Source organism: Muscardinus avellanarius (assembly GCF_963383645.1).
Source record: "Muscardinus avellanarius genome assembly, chromosome: 9".
NCBI lineage: Eukaryota > Metazoa > Chordata > Mammalia > Rodentia > Gliridae > Muscardinus > Muscardinus avellanarius.
Window position 1 is genome coordinate 65,803,168 of NC_137795.1, and position 18,171 is coordinate 65,821,338.

The following is an 18,171-nucleotide window of genomic DNA, read 5'->3' on the forward strand; positions in this document are numbered from 1 at the left end:
TCACAGCCTCAAGCTGATCACTCCTTGAGAACAGCAAATGGTAAGGCCCTGGTTGTCTCGGAAAGGAATAGGAGTGCCAGAGATAGCTTTAAGAAGTTAAAGAACCAACAGGGGGGCTCCACTACCAATGGCGTGATAGAGTATTCTCCTAAACTGAAAAAAATTGCTGCTCACAATATGAACAGACTCTTTAGATGTTGGAATTCAATTTAGATAGCATTTGTGCGAATCTCTAACACGTTAACAGGTAACACAGAAATCTTCCCAGAGCAAAGTAAGGTTTCCCAACTAGTCTAGTATGCAGTAAAAATTGCCTTGCTAACTTACCTGATCTAAGATGCATGAAATAGTTCAACATGGTGTGCGAAAACTCTGCTAAGCCATGAACAAAAAATTCCTGCAGGGGACCATGTGGAACCAATTCATGTCACTACTGGTAACTGTTCTCTTTCTGTGCGACAGTCCTGGTTGGCTTCTAAGGCCAAATGTCTAATTATGAACTCATGTGAATGCACAACCTGCATGAAATGGATGAACACAAGGGCTCTTCTAACACATTCTAAGAAGTACAGTATAAAACAGCAGAAGCTGGACACTCCGGTGCACGCCTGTTGTCCCAGCATCTCAGGAGGCTGGGGCAGGGTTACAAGTTCCAAGCCAACTTGGGCAACTTGGTGACAAGACCCTGTCTCAAAGTAAACTTTTTTTTTTAATGGGCTAGGAGTATAACTCAGTAATAGAGCACTTGCCTATCGTATGTGAGACGGGGTTCAATACCCAAAACCATAAACAAAACAAAACATGCTTTTCAGTCTGCAGGATTTAAGCATTATTTAAAGGGGTTTCTCACTTGAAGCACAGAAGCAGATGCTTTACACATTCATAGGAAGCACTTAATAAAATCTTGCTGAATAAAGATGAATGCAGGAACCTGTTCTCAGCAACTATTAAATTCCTACTAAGTAAGAGGCAATAAAATACTTTTCTCAAGTAAATTTTACCAAGACATTAGGCTTCATTAATATTTATTTTAAAGATCACTTTTATTGTAACAAATATAAAGTCATCAGTGTCTTACAAATTGTCAAAAATGCTTTAAGTACAAAAAAAAATACATTAGTAAAATGAAAGTTTATGTTGTATTATTTGGTACGTACTTAAGACTGTCGACATGCACACCATATGCCAGAAAAGCTCATGCATTATTTGGAAGAGAAAAGCAGTAAGCTGCAAACTGCTGTGATTGTCTGATTATAAATTCATCGCTTCGGTCAGTTTTCTTTCTTCAGGGATACCATTTACCTGCAACACACAAGGGTGGGTATGACTATGCATCAGGCACAGTACGGGCACTTTCAGGTTTTGAGCAAAACAAATTATGGCAAGGATAATTTTATCTTTTTTATATAATTTAGAAGAATGACACTGTGTTATTTCTCTGCATTTGGTTTTTTTTTTTTAAAGAAAGAAAAATTCTAAATTAGTCTTCCTCTTTGTGGACCAAAGCTATAATATATGGTTTTTCTCAAAAGATATGGCCTGAAAATCCCTCCCACAATCAACAAACAGAAAGAGGTTGACTGCGGGATATATGACTGTACCTTTTAATCGTGGCTTTAAAAAAATGTCATGTGGGTTGGAAGGGCAAAGAAAATGAGAAAACCTGAAGGGACATCAAGCCTAATGGCTTGGGCCTTATCCAAAAGGTAGCACCATTGTCAGCTTTTAACTGCTCTATTATCCCAGCTAGCACTCAAGCCTAGGAACACACCACCAGCAGCTATTTTACTCCTTAAACTTCAGATGAGAATTTAAGAGAAAACAACTATATGAAACAAGCTTCAGAACCTACTCTCCCCTGATAAATTCCATTTGGTAGCTACAAATAAAATCACTTGCTATCCAAGAGACAAACCCTGTGCCTGAAGTACCTTCATAAAAAAACACCACGACACCAGCCTTGTGGTTGGAGGTACTTGGAAGAAGCCAGTTATTATTTCCTGATGATCAGGCACAAATGGAGCTGCCTCATAATGGTGGAGGGGCCAGGGCAGGACAGAAAGACTCAACAGTACTCATGAAACTTTGTAAACTGCACTGAATCCCTGCATCTGCAGTCAGGACTGAATAACTTAGAAACAGAGACACTTACCACCTTTTCACTAAAATGAAGGGAATGGGGATAAGGAATGTCCTGCCCATTTAGCCCCTCTTCAGGAGGTTGACTTCACTTAATCATAAATGTGTCAGAAGTGGACACACAATAATCCTTCATAATTATGCAAGATGCTAAGGTATGCGTGCCCGCTCACTCACATGCTCGCTCACTCTCTCTCCCTCTATCCCTCCCTCCCTCAGCACTTAGGTACTTTTGGGACTATTGATAAAACAAGAATAACAAAACAACCAAGAGGAGACAGTGCACTTTAGTCGATAACATGATCCAAATTGCAGAAAAACATGAGAAAACAAGAAGGTAATGGGCTGGAGTGCTAACTAAAAAGGAGATCAAACCTTTCTTGACTCAAGCAAAACCTTTCTTAGAAAAATAATTTAGAAAATTAAGTTGAACTGCCTAAAATCCCCCTAGGGAATGTCTTGGGCTCTTATCACATTTGCTCAAACATAAATTCTCCTTGTATTTTCAAAAAGCTCCCTATTACTAAACCATAATATACTAACAAGTCTACTTGCTAAAAATCTATCTGAAAACATCATCTATTAATACCATCCCTCATATTGTCTACTCAAGTCTGTCTCTCCTCATGTACAAGGAAGTAAAATAAGGATTTAAAAAATATTTTTCAAAGTTCATTATTTTTCTAGAAATTCTTTTCTTTCTATTCATTCAATGCCTCAAACAATCAAGAATCAGAAGACAGACGTCTTGGGAAAAACAGAACTCCATGAGGTTGGCAAGGAAGGAATTCTATCATTTCTACTGTAAAAATATTAATTCAAATTTTTTCCTCCTAAAATATTACTATGAAATTAGTTATAGGAAGAATTTGAGAATTTTTCCTCTTTAAATGATACCCATTTTAAACAAAGTTTGTTTCCTCATCAATCTCTCAAATGAACTTACAACATAGCACCACCACATCAATATATTGAACAGTGTTGTTGGAACACATTCGCACTTAATTAAAACAAGTAATCAAAATTCTGGGGGAAAAATTCTGATGATCATTTTCTCATAATTAAAATATGATGAAAAACTTCATTATACTTGCCTCAAATCTTTGAAAAGTTGTCAAACGAAAATCTCCTTAAATTCCCGAAAGCAGTAATAGAGAAGATAATTTTGAATGAAAACATCCAATACAGTTCTATATATGTCTGAAGGTTTTGAGAGACTTACTTAATAGCTTCCCTACCACAATGCCACTATTCATACTTAGAATTCCACACCCAACTTACATTTTTAAAACTTCTCTTGCTTTTCCAAAAGAGCTACAAAGGCATTACTGGTTGCCTGGCAATTAGAACTAGGAATCAACCACTAATTAGAAGACAATCATGAATAAGTTATCTACTTGGTGCTGTGATGAATGAAATAATTGGCTGTGGAAAATTTTTAGGGACACTTGAAAGAAATAAACTTAAAGAAAGCAAGTCTTAGGGCAATAGAATGGTGCAGAGAGAATGGTCGGCCATCTTGTTGTCACTGGTCATGTTACAACAGCTTTTTAAAGCAGCTTTAAAACCAGGCCAACCATTTCTCATTTATCCCCCTGAAGCCTCAGTGATTAGTCACAATGGTTTCCTTTTGTAAGAGTCAGTTTCAAGCTGCTCACTTACTGAGACAAATCCTGGATGCATCCAAGCTAAAAATCTTTCATACCAAGGGGAAGAATAGGGAACTCCATGGAAGGAAGGAGGTTTTATTCAGTTTTCCTTAATTAGAGAGGACCTCCATCGATGCTTTTGCTCTAAGATCATTTACCCTGTGTTTATCACTCAGATGCCAATCTAGGCAATAACCTAAGCTATTATTTCAAGGTTCTGAGTCTGATTAAGGAACGATACACCTGTTTTGCCTTACTTAGTGAATCTAAAACTTCATAAATTATATAGTGCTATAATTATCTTATAATCCATCAGCTTCATTCACAAACATCAACTTGGTATTTTTAGAACTCACCTGTAGTCTGCTGTTGGGGAATCTGAGTCTGGTGAGGCAAGTTCCTGGAAATGATCAACATTATTGAGTAAAACAGTGTTTACATGCAAGTAAATAGAGAGCAGACATATCCGAATGAAAAACCACACAGGGAGATAGCACCGCAGGTTGTGTGACCCAGCATTACTCCTCCTCCATCATGAGTTTATGTGCGAGGATGCAGGTCTGAGAAGAATAAATATTAGCAATATATGATAATATTCAAGGAATTTCTTCTACACGCTGAACTCTACCTGACTATAACCCTAAGAGGTAGGCCTTAGTATTTTCCCCATTCTTCAGATGAGGAACTAGCCTCAGAGGTTCAAAGCTACACAGCTAGAAAGTAGCAAGTAAATATGTGAACACAGTGACTCCAGAAACTTTGTTCTTAACCTGTGAACGTGCAGATCTAGAACACACAGGCAAACACACTCGTGCTCTGTCTCCAGACTATACCCTCAACTCTTTTTATTTTTTGTTCTGTAACAGGGTTTCACTAGGTTGCTGAGAGTCTCACTAAGTTGCTGAGGCTGGTCTCGAATGTGCTCTTCTTCTCAGCCTCCCAGGTACTGAGGTTACAGGTGTGCTCCACCATGGCTGCCTTTATAGCAAAAAAAATTTTTTTGAAAGCCTATTACCCCATCTTCATTCACTAGTCCCAAATCTGTGCTCTTTTATCCTCGTGCCAGGGTATGGCCACCCACCCAACTTCAGTAGTCAAGATGCATAGGTCATCCTGGACCCTGCCCTCTCCTTTGGTCCCCACATTCTCTCACTTGGGAACTTAAGACCTTTCTCCTCATTCTCAATGGATCCTGTCCCCTCTGGATTCCATCTCCACTGCTAACTTGTTTGAAACTATCATTTCCCTCTTGGACCCTTATTTCAACATTCACATTCTTGCTTGCTTATAATCCATTTTTTATATTATTGCCTGGATGATCTTCTATGACACAAATTTGATTATGTCATACAAATAATACATGTGTCATTATTTCCTTAGAGCTATCTTCTCAGGCTTCTTACTGTGTGGCCTAGCCAGATGTCAATACTTGTGGCCCCTATGTGGAACACCCCATCTGCTTGAAACAGAACAACTGACCACTGCAGCAGTACCATGTCCTACATCCAAACAGCACCCTCTTGCCTTGCTAACTCAAATCAAAATTTGTTACAACAGACATTTATCACTCCTATGAGTAAAAAATTCCCACTAGGAAAGCTACTAAAAATGTCAATGTACTACTTTCAATCTAAAAATAATATCTCAAGAACCATTTTTTGTATGCCTCCTTACTCTCTAAGCCCCTCTTCCCACTAGGTTATCATTCAGCATTCATCCATACACAGGCCAAGTACCACTGTATTTCTCTGTGCATAACAATCAGTTGCCCCAAAGTGCCTTATTAGTAAGAACCATCCTACTTTGTTTAGTATCTGCAACAGGAAGCATGCAGTACTTACAAAGATTCAAATAATACACATATATTTATCATCAACATGCAGACACATCCAGTTAGTCTCTCTCAGTTTCAATACTACAGCCAGGCATGGTGGAGCACACTTTTAATTCCAATACCTGGGAGGCTGAGACAGGAGGATTGCAAGTTCGAAGCTAGCCTCGACAAGTTAGTGAGGCCCTCTGCGAGGTAGTGAGACCCTGTTTTCAAGTAAGAATTAAAATCAGACTGGGGGTTTGGCTTGGAGGTAGAATGCCTCTGGGTTCAATCCCCAGTGAAACACACACACAAAATTTCAATATTATAATTTGTTTATAAAAATGTATAATTTAAGTTCCATATGGAAGAAATTCTAAGAGTTAGCCCTTGCTACAAAGTAAGGTTTGACCCAAGCTGGGGATTTTCCAAGTTGTTTTGTTTCTCTGCAGCAGTGGAATTCCTTTTCATTGAAATCCTAAGCAGAACTCTGATGCACAAAAGAGATAAATGTGAGGTGCCCTGGGCTGAAAAGGGAGTGAGGCACCTTGACTGCTTTGTTTCCTTTGCTCCACATGCTGGACCCTAAGGCAAGTCTAGGAAACCTCCAAAAAAACAGAGTTTGAAAACCACTGATCTGAATAATTTTGGCCAGGCAAATATTATGTTCCAAGCACAATGATCTAAAGCAGAAAACAGTGCATGCTGGTTAAATACAGCTTAAACTTTTAATCTCTAGTTAATGCCTTTCAATGTTTTTTAATCAGTTCTATTTTAAATACATTGTTAAGGAAATAGCAAAATCGATTCTAATTCAATTTAAGGAAATTATTTAATAATTCATCCTAAAGATTACACTTTTTTCCTATTACATATTGATCACAATTATTTTCCCATGGTCTAATGAAATATTTCTTTTGGCTAGCTCTTTCAATATTTCATACATGTATTTATATTGGTTTTGGTCACAAAAATAAAAAGATGACTTCAAAGACCACAAAACAATCCTCATACTTTTAAATAGAAAAGAGTCAGCACAGTGTAGGGATTATTAAGAAGACGAGAGGAGAGGAGAGGAGAGGAGAGGAGAGGAGAGGAGAGGAGAGGTATAAGTTCAGTGGTAGAACATCCCTGGGCTTGGCCTCCAGCACTGCAAAGATATAAATGAATAAAAGACAAAATGGAAAAGCAACTACCTTTACTGCAAAAGCTAAAATTTAATTATATAGACATGTGGGGTGGGCAGGGGGTGTGTTTTAACTACTTAGGTATACTTTACTGCTATTCTGCATTCTAAACAGATAGTGTTCTCTCCACACACCACAAACCACACTCCAGCACTTCCTTGCTCTTACTTCCTTGTTCTTGATCATCTTTGGCTCTACCTAGCCTATTAATTGATTAAATCAACACATTTTGACAAAGTGCAGAGGACAAAGGAAGCACACATTTAAGTGTCCTGATAAAGGTAGTGGCTGATAAACAAAGACATAGGCTTCTCAAAACCCTAGATCAAGTACACCCCAAATTTAAAAATCTGTGTGAGTGTGTGTGTGGGGGGGGGGTACTGGGGATCAAACTCAGGTGCATTCTACCTCTGAATTATACCATCAGCCTTATTTTATATTTTATTTTGAAACAGGGGCTTACTAAGTTGCTGAGGCTGGCCTCAAACCTGCTATCATCCTGTCTCATCTGCCAAACAAAATCAGTATTTGGATGAGGCAGTTGGATCCCCCCTCTCTTTTAGTTCTCCCAACATACCCTTCTATAGAATACTGCTTGAAAGCCACTGATCAAACTCAACCCACACCCTGAAATTTCTTCTCCAGAGTTCCCATTTTCCTCTTCCACTAAACTGTTGAACTTTCTAAATCTCAATGGGTTTGGCTAAGTAATAAGAAATGGGTCATTGAAAAACTGTAGCACTGCCAGGCGTGGTGGCGCACGCTTGTAATCCCCGCGCTTGGGAGACAGAGACAGGAGGATCGCGCAGGTTCAAAGCCAGCCGCGCGCGCTGGCTTAGGAGACCCTGTTTCCAAATAAAAATGTAAAAAAGGTCTGGAGTCTGGGAGTGTAGCCCGGAGGTAGAGGGGCTTCCAGGAACCCCAGTACCACCAAAAAAAGAAAAAAGAAAAAAAAGAAAGAAAGAAAAAAGAAAAAAACCCGAAAAACTGTAGCACAGGAACTAGGGAGAAATACGGAAAAGATACATGAGAAAATAATTGTGTGTATTATATTGGTTTGGGGATTTAAAAATATCTGTAGGCCGGGCGTGGTGGCAAATGCTTGTAATCCCAGCATTTGGGAAGCTGAGACTGGAGGATCACGGTTCGCAGACAGCTTCAGCTGATATTTAGTGAGGCCCTTTGCAACTCAGTGAGACCCTGTTTTAAAATAAAGAATAAAAATCAGGGCTGGGGGTGTAGCTCGGAGGCAAAATGCCCCTGGGTTCCATCCCTAGTACTGCAAAAAAAAAAAAAAAAAAGTATCTGCAGTGTATGTCACAGACAGTGAAATGTGAAGGATGCACTTGCGCATTCTGAGATTTCAACTGCAAAGATAGGTAGGCTATACCAAAAGCACTTATATGTGCAAAAAGGTGCTACACACACACACACACACACACACACACACACACACACTGTTGAGATTCAACTTCCCTAGTCTCCAAGGTGTGTACACATAGTTCTGTTTCCGTGGCTGTGAGCATGATAGTGTTAATATGCCTATGATAGGCACATCTGAAGATGTGTGTTCCATTTAAGAGCTGAAGGGACATAGCTCCTCAGAGGACTGCCCCAGGCATACTGGAAAAATACCTACAACTCGCTCCCTGGAGCTGAGATGCAGAGAAAGCAGGAAGAGAGTGGGAGCAGAGCGCTTCTATCCTTGGTGAAAGTAGGCTGCTGGAGCCAATTATACAGGAGAGCAGGGTTGACACCACACAGAAGCCCTGTAATCCTTCAAAGAAAGGGCCTTTATAAAGTCATAAAACTACTTAGAATAATTAAGTTATTAATGGACAAACTGAAAGGTTATAATGTGTAAACTGTGGCATTACGTAGAAAGTTAAGAAAACGGTAATTCTCTGAAGTATTAGCATTAATTATTTCCTAATTTTATTACCATAATTACATGCATTTAAATAGAAAATTGTGCAAATTAGTCATTGCACAAACTTCATTCTCTGAGAAAGCCAAGGTAATAACTTGCAAATTAAGAAATAAGTGATTTGGGGGGAGTACACAATTATTTGCTGTTTGTACAACTGTTTCAAGGTAATTTGACATTCTTAGATACCCTGTAGAGTAATTCTATGAGTAAGGTGGATGATTATCAACCAATTATATAGCTACTTTGCTTGAAGACTACAAAGCAAAGTGATTTGAATAAGGCCACAGAATCTATGCAAGAGTTGAAAGAAAATGATGTTATGTGGAATACAAAAGCACTTCTCCTTTGAGACAGTAGATACATTTAACAATAAAAAATAGTAATACATTCTGGTAATTTTTCAATTATTTTGGTAAAATTGATAAACCCCAAATCTTGATTTTTTGCCCCACACTTTTTGATAACTTGACCTTTGCTAAAGAATCAGGTCATTATTTGGAGAGGTGAAGGAAAGGAAGGTCACAGAGAATTTGAGAACGTCATAATTCTTAATTTCAAAACCTTAACTTGAACTAAAACCAAGAAAATAGTCTGCATGATATATAAAGGAGAAGGACATGCATTTGTTTCTTCTTGTTTTCCCCCCTCTGCTTATACAAAATCCAAAAGTAAAATTATCATAAGTTTAAACTGAAACTGAAGTAGTATAAACCTATAAGCCAAAATCCACCAAGAAATGTTGCACCTTTCACTTTTAGTGTATATTCACTGAATTAAGATTTTTTTTTTTAAAAAAAGCAATGGCTCCAAATGTCCTTGGCTGCCTGACAGTTCTTGTCAACAGAAAACCATTATCTTGGTCCCTTGAATCTGTCTCTTCAACTAACATTAACTTTTATTAAAACTTAATTTTTTTATTTATGGTATTTTACCATTAAGTTGGTTCTCATTATTACCAAAGGGAAGACATAATGGGAAAATACATAAATGAAAACCAAAATAATCAGTTACTATCTTTAATTAGAAGACTTAGTTCTACTTTTATACTTGTTAATTTGGACAAGATTAAGCACAATCTACCTCCTGTTTTGAGGGAGACCCAATTATCCTCAATTAGGGATTATGTTTTATTTAATGACTAAGGAAAATTTTTATACAGTCAATTAAAATTTTCCTGGAAAAAAATGTGTGGGACACTTTCCCATACAATAATATCACATTTGGGTCCTATAAGAAGGTGCCATCTGCTCAGGAAAAAAAATTGATTGGTATCAATGTTGTTAATAAATGAATGATACAGAGGCAGATCTTCCCCCTAAAAGCCATCATCATGCCTCATAAATTTAATGACACACTAATTTTTAGAAAACTGAATATTTGGGATCCTCCAGTCAAATACCCTTTCCCAAAGCATGAAACTGCCAACAAACTACACTTTCAGAGTGATTTTAGTGTTTCAAGGTGTAGCATTTTTTCTGTCCTATTTAGGCATTCAAGCATCCTTTCTTTTTTCGTTATTTCTATTTCATACTAGGAACTGAACCCAGGGGCATGCTGCCTCTAAAGTATACCTCTAGCACTTTTTAACTTTTTTTTTTTTGGTGGTACTGGAGTTCCTGAAAGCCCTTCTACCTCCGGGCTACACCCCCAGACCTATTTTATACTTTTTATTTGGAAACAGGGTCTCTTAAGCCAGCAAGGTTGGCTGTGAATCTGCATGATCCTCCTGTCTCTGCCTCCCAAGAGCAGGGATTACAAACCACCACACCAGGCACTTTTTAACTTTTGAAACAAAGTCTCTCTAAATTGCTAAATTGCTGAGGCTGGCTATGAACCTGCCATCCTCCTGTCTTGGTCTCCCAACTACTAAGATTACAGGCACACAGGTTGTGTGTGTGAAAAAGTCTACAGGCTGATAGGCACAAATCCACAAACAGCACAAACTTTCTAGATAAACTCATACAACTGCTCCTCGTTCACAGGTTCACATGTACCTCTCAAGAGAACTTAGGAAAAACTGTTCCCTTTTTAAAACTCCAGGTGAGGGAGGTGAGTAAATACCTCTTCCCCACTCCTACTGTATCCCAACAGAATCCCTGGAGGCCCCATATTTCCCAATCCTAAAACAAGCCCTTTAAAGCTTTAATCAGGGAATTTTAACCCTTTTCCCTCTCTTTACCAGCCTCCAAATCCCCAGACTCCTGACCCTGGGGTATGCATCATAAAAAATCCATAGTGATTGTGACTTGCAATACCCTTTGAGAACAACTGTGTTAGACTCAACTTTTAGCACCTAAAATTCTTTATTTGGAATTTAAGTTTTTTCATTTAAATAATTATTAAGATTTATCTTTAAGGTACATCAACAAAATCTTTGATAAGTTTTTACTCTTAAGCATTTCATCACAAATGTAACCCCTTATAGACAATGATTTTGGGGCAAAGAAAATTTACATGTAAGAATCACTTTATAATGTGATTTCTAGAAATTAATTATAATAAGGGGATTTCCAATGAGAGGAAAATATTCTTATTATTAATGGTAACATACTTATTCACTGAGCTACAAAGATAACCATGTACTGATGCAGAAAGCCTGAGCAGATAAGGAGATGGGGGACATTCCTAGAACACCTGGCTATTGCTTCTCAAAACAATCAAGGTCATGAGACACAAAGCAATTTCCCAGGACAAAGGAAACTAAGGAGACAAGATTATTATTGTGTTTGGAAGGACCTTGTAACAAGAAATTATTTCATAGAACCTTAGAACAGAAAAAAGACATTAGTGAGAAAACTAGTGAGATCTGAAAAAACTCTGAAGTCTAGATAACAAGAAAGTTCCAGTGCTGGTCCTTCATCATGATGTGTAGGTACCACGGTACTCTAAGGTGGTAACAGTGAGTGAAACCGGCTGATAGTATCTGAGAACACTTTATTATTTTTGCAGCTTTCCTGTACCTCTAGAATCTTTCCAAACGTTTCAAAATTAGGTGAAAGAACAAATACATTAGCAAAGATCAAATTAAATTTTAAAATGTAATGTTATTACATTTTTAGCTATGTGATAAAAGCCCATTTATATAGTGTTTGTAATGTGAAAAGCAAAATAACACTGCACAAAAGGAGAGGCCTTTTTCCTGAGTGTACACGTCATCTCCCAGTTCCAACCCAGATTTCCTTCTCCCGCCTCTTTATTCGCTCTGCTTGGAAGCTGGACCAGAGGTCCAGTAGGTAAATCACCCCACCATCTCTCCCTGTGTAGATATCGGTACAGGTAAATAACCTAATTTAGCTTTGTCTTTTATCACTGTCTCAAATTTATCACCTACAAATAACTAAACATATATTCACTGGATAACTTATTGATGCCAATCTGGATTCCTCTGAAGCATTCTGCCTTCAAAAAAATATTATTGTGTATATGCAAAAAACGACAGCCCCTCATTACACAGCCATCATAAATTCTTTCTATACTTCTATCTGAGGTAGACTGACTTGTTTTAAAGAACAAACTAATTTCTATATGTATGTATGTATGTATGTATGTATGTATGTATGTATGTATATATAATCTGAAAGATATATATATATATATATAAACTTTCAGAACTAGAGATTGAACCTAGAGGTGCTCTACTTCTGAGCTACAACCACAGCCCTTTTTATTTTTTATTTTGAGGCAGGGTCTTGCTAAGTAGCCAGGGCTGGCTATGTTCCCTCCTTAGCTTCCTGAGTCATGGGACTAACAGGTGAGGGCCATGGAGAGGGCCACGGACTGGCTCTCTACATCTTTGTAGGAAAGCTCTGAATGTTCTTGAGTCTTGCTTAGAAACCCACATAAACATGTAGCCACATCCTTATCCCTGTATATTTCTGGTGTCAATCTATAGGATAATCACAAACTCCTGTTGTTGGCAATATTATTTATGAATGATAATTTCAGTATACTTTGTATGACTATATGAAGATGAAATGCATATTCTTTTAGGAAGGGTTAATTATTAAGTGCAAGGCAGCATTATCAAGCATACACCTGGTTATTATGAACTGTAAGGCCTCATCAAATACAGTATCTCATTTTAATCTTGAGAATTCAGTCCCATCCAAATGACCAAAATATTTACATGTATCTACTCAGTGTGGAAATAAAACTTTAGAAAAACAAATATGTTTCTCAGTTAAAGTATAAAAGTTGAATTTGTGTAAAGGACAGCTATGATGAACCTGATACAATAAGTTCCCTATTATCTGGCATAGTTGGAAAATGAGGTTAATCACATATTCTGGCTTATAGGGAGTTACCATAGAGACGGTGCACATATTATCCATTTCCAAGAATAAAAGAAAGATAATATACACTCAACACTGAAACGACACCGAATGTAATTTAATTTTCCTCTGATGAGTCAGACGCACTTGATGATCCTGCAGGGCCTCGGAATAATCATTGTGAACATCATCAATTATCTATGTACCCTATTTATATAGAAGTGCTAGTTAATGGAGCTTTTCCATTAGCAGAAATGGGAATAATACAAAGGTTTTCTGGACTTAAAAACACACATATGTTGAAATTGTTGCAAGTTCAATATAATAACCTATTGCATTTGCAAATAGACCTGATCAACATAATGGCAGTACTGATGGGGTTACGGAAGGACCAGCAAGATGTATCTGGTTGTGAACTACATAGGACATTTTATTTTTCTTGTATATGAGCAGAAACAATGTAAAATCCTAAACATAGAAAATCAAAATAGTTTTTAAAGAGCTGTTCTTATTCTCAAAATATGTATGATTAGAAAAGGTATCTTAAAAAATAACAGAAATCCCTTTCCCCCTTCTTTATTCTTCATCAGCAATAAGAGTTCTACTCATTTACAAACATATTCAAGTTCCCCTACTCATTATGATAGTTTTATATTCTAAAAATTTTTTTAGCATTGTTACCTTATCAATAGAACGATTTCCCAAACTATGTTCTTTGAAGTTTGCTATTTTGACCTTTTCCCATAGATTCCCAAAGTACATCAACACATGAAATGGTCTGAGAACTCTGGTGGCTTAAAAACAAACAAATGAAACCTGGTTTCCAAGTATATTTGATCATTTCATTTTTAAAGAATACCTATCAGCATTTCCCTGGCACTTTAAACAATAAGAAATACTAGTCTCTAAAAATAAGTAAATATTCTTTCCATTTTCAAATTGAATGATAAGGCTTTTCCAAATTTTTATTTCAAGAAGGCAGGAGAGATTACTAACTTTAATGTAGTAAATACCATATATCCATAAGTATGATATTCTTAAAATTATACTAATTTTTTCATCAGTATCTGGGTCTTATAACCCATAATAGACAGTCACTGATCTTTTGGTCTTTCCATTCACTACAACTAAATTTTATGTAACTTAATTGCTTATATATCTAGGATAATATTAATTTTTCCAAACCCCCAAATTTTAAATATTTACATGTTTCCCTACTGTTGAAAAGACTTAATCATTCACATGCATGTGCACGCGCGCGCACACACACACACACACACACACCCCTATCTTTTGTCTATACAACCCTAAGTAAATAGACAACATTTTAGGAAAATATTTATATTTCTGTATTTCCAAGTATTTTGAGCATGTTTATCTAGGTTGCCTGCTTATACTACTCATCTCCGTTATTATTTTCAAATACATGTATTTTACTTGATTATGAAATAAGTACTCTCAATAGAAAAATGTTTGTACCTAGCATGGTTCCCAGTAACATATTTAATATATGTGTGGGGTGTGAGAAAGAGAAAAGGAGGAGAAGAAGTAGAGAAAGAAGAAAGAAGAGAAGAGGAGAGGAGAGGAGGAAGAGGAGAGGAGAGGAGGAAGAGGAAAGGAGAGGAGGAAGAGGAGAGGAGAGGAGGAAGAGGAGAGGAGAGGAGGAAGAGGAGAGGAGAGGAGGAGGAGGAGAGGAGAGAGAACAGAAGGGGAGAGGAAGATTTTTCTGCATACCCATTCCATTTACTTCGAAAATGAGAAGACCTCAAACGTAAACTCTGTGACTTCTAGTGCTTAGTATAATTGATTTTAAACCACATCAACATATATTTTTAAAAGCCACATTTTTAAAAATGAATGATAGTTTTATCCACTCTTTTATACATACAAATATAGCGTCTAGGCATATAAATTCCTCAGCTTCCTTCCCCACACACCCCCCTCACCAAGTCTTCCTCCAGGCTTTCTGACTGTGGACCTGTTAGTGCTAGAGAAGGGTTGCACTAATAAATATGCTTATCGCTCAGATTGAAACTGCTCATTTCAATATAAATGCAGATTGTAAGATCATATAAACACATATTAAAAACAACCTAAAACTCTTCCCCCCCAAAAGTTAGATTACATAGGTCTGTGGTAGTAACAAAAAAAAGGTTAACAAAACCAAATAATTCTAACAATGTCCCTAAAAACTGTCAGTTCACTATACTTTAGTAAATGCTTCTCTTTTCATAATTAATTTGTCTTTGAGCAAAACTATAGGTGGTTTATGATCAGTGCCAACTTCTTAGGGATTAAGGGCAACGTGGCCTTGTTTGGGTTAGTGAAGAAAAAAAGAAAATGTCCTGAAAGTAATTCTACTGTATTTGTGTCAGGCCGTTGGGGATGGGAACTGTATTATCAGTGACCTTTTGGTATTTTCTCTTCTGACTCTAAACAAATAAAAGCAACAATGAAAAGCTCTGTTCTCTATAGACATTAGTAAAAATACACATGCATCTCCGTTCAGTGGCTCCGGGGGACACTTACTGCTGTGTTTGCATCAGTGGCATATGAGTGCCATCATAGTTGTCAGCATGTAGAGGAGGGATGATTTCCCCAGTGACAGGGTGGAACACGGGCAGCGTGGACAGGGGCCAGGCGATCTCTCTGTTCTTGGACATGTCACGAAGCTCCTTGGTAGATTTCTGAATAGCACTGTGGTGGACCAGTTGGATACTATGTCAAAAAAAAAGAAATAAACAACATATATTTAAGATTATAGATTAGCCTGATCAATTTAAAAACAGTTATAAAAATGTTTCTTTTAAAATAACAAGACATTGTTATACTTTGGGCATTCTACAAACAATCTTAGAAAGAAATACATCTTGTGTGCTTTTAACATAGGAGAACTGAAAATTACAAATGATTTTGAAGTAGGTAAGTTTCAAATTAAACTAAGCTAGGAAGCACTGTGTTAATATTACAGCCCTATGTAGCAAGCTAGTTTTCTATTTATTTTCTACGATTAAGAGAAAACTACAAGAGCTTTTATACTGTTGCTTCTGGTGGGGCATTTATAAATACTCACAGAAGTTTCATTTTATAGTAGGTTATTACTGTAGATTCAGGAAAACTTGTATGAAAGGTCTTTTCATCTGTTCTCTGGTTTATAGAAGTGCAGATTGGGAAATCACATAATATAAATGGCAAGTTAATATTCTGAACCTGAAATATTTTAGGTTTAATTTTTTAAATCTAGGTAAGCTTAGATTTCAAACCCTTTTTATTTTTCTACCCCTCCTAAATATCTCTATTTAGAAAGCAGCTTTCACATTTATGAAATAAACTATGAAAGATGATGAATGAAAAAAAAAGCATGACACACAGATGGAGCATGATGAGCAACTGAGAAGTGGGAAAAATGATAAGAACAGGAAAGAAGACACTTACTCTGGGGTTTGCATGTTTCTCTTTTCCCTAGAAACAAAACAAAATTTATGAATTAAATAATAGCATTGATATTTGGAACATTAAGACTCTATGCTCATGGGATCGTGCGTGATGTGGAAATGCTGACATTGTTACTTTTAAATGCAACCAGGCAGCATTTGCCACCAGGTTTATGATATTACTTGGATGAGTACACATACAGAGGTGGAATACTGATGAGAAACACACAAAAAATGGAAAAAGAAAATAAAATGGAGATTAAGAATCACGCTCTTGATTGAAATAAATTCTATGACATAATGAAATCAAGCTACATGTAAAAATGGAAAAATTTGTTACTTGCTGCTTTATTAATTTTTTATCCTTTGCTTTGTTACCCTGACTTCCAGATAATCTCAGGAGATTGTCTTAATTGACATAGATGTCCTGAAAGTACTCACTATTCATGAAGCGAAGACTCATTACTCAGATTTTACCTTATTTTCATTAATTTACTCCTCAGTTATTTTTTTAATATATCTTAAACATTTAGATTGTGTCACCCTGGTTGACAGCAGAATGCTTTCAAGAAGAATTCTGACCATCACTTCTGATCAAGCGAAGACAACTGATGTATATAAAGTGCAATTACCCTGTCAATGGATTCCACAGTCTCTGCTCACACAACGTGGCTTGTATAACCAGTGTCTAGCCTCAATTATTCTTGGGACTGTTTTGCCAGCATGAATTTACATCTAGCCTTAATAATTTTTGAATAAAGTAATTATGGCCCCTAATTTGATTTACTAGACTCAGAACTATTTTAATTAATTTTAAAGGGATAAAGCACTGCATTTCTACTTGAACACAATTTCAGTTCATTTATAAAGTATTTTTATGAACTAAATGAAACTTTGCTTTTAATGGAATCGTTTATGTTGTTATCTTAGCAGACTCTCTAGCTCTTTATTAGTGTTTTAAAGTACTCACACTCCTTCCCGTCGGCAGCACATGATATAAGCAAGTATTAGAAAAAGGACCAGTGCTACTGCCGAGGGCACAGCCAGTGTAATTAGGAAATCCGTGTAATAGTCTCTGCTTTTCAAAGAATCAGAAGGGGGTTTGTACTCTCCACCATCAGGTAAAATCCCTTCTCCACGAATCACTTCCTGATAGGTGGACACTTGCTTTGTTTTATCAACCTGATACAAAAAAAGACAATTACACATCAAATTAATAGCTGCAAACATTATGAGATAGATTTTAACAACCAAGATGCATTAAAACATTCTTTGACAAATTACTTAAAAAGCCATCTTTTCCAATTATATTATCACCTTGAATTTGCAATTATTAGAGGTAGGGAAAGTCAATGAATGAAAGTAATAAAGGCTTTATCTTCATCTATTTTCTGTGTCCATCTTACAATACACATGCATTCACCAAATATGTATACGTACATAATAAATGTGCTGTGTGTATGTAGTTTTTTATGTTTTTCCTCTCCAAAGCAGATGTCCTACACATTACTAAATTTCTTGTTTCCTAGTGACAAATCTCTGTGAAGATGTTAGCAAACCACACTGACTGATAAACAGGGTTAGAGGTATGGTTTCTAAGGTTAGTAAGAGAAGAAACAAAAAATAAAAAAATATAAAAAGAGGGGAAACTTCCAGTATTATTATTGATCTTTCTGCCATCCAGTTGACAAAATATGGAACATGTCCAATGTTGTTGGTTTACTAAATTCTATCCTAGGATCAAAAAA

General features: G+C 36.7%; 1 protein-coding gene across 4 annotated transcripts in view; it reads right to left on the bottom strand.

Moving 5' to 3' along the window:
• Positions 1-1,251: 1,251 nt before the first annotated feature.
• Positions 1,252-18,171, bottom strand: part of SGCE (sarcoglycan epsilon) — a gene marked incomplete at both ends in the record, with an annotated part of 70,805 nt that continues 53,885 nt past the window's right edge. For 2 of the 4 annotated variants that reach the window (XM_080701637.1, XM_080701639.1), the window contains 6 exons: positions 1,252-1,302; positions 3,234-3,268; positions 4,145-4,188; positions 15,519-15,707; positions 16,425-16,451; positions 17,394-17,605. In XM_080701637.1, coding sequence (XP_080557763.1) covers positions 1,252-1,302; positions 3,234-3,268; positions 4,145-4,188; positions 15,519-15,707; positions 16,425-16,451; positions 17,394-17,605 — 558 coding nt within the window. The remainder of the gene's footprint in view (positions 1,303-3,233; positions 3,269-4,144; positions 4,189-15,518; positions 15,708-16,424; positions 16,452-17,393; positions 17,606-18,171) is intronic. The other 2 variants (XM_080701638.1, XM_080701640.1) reach the window with 1 other exon arrangement.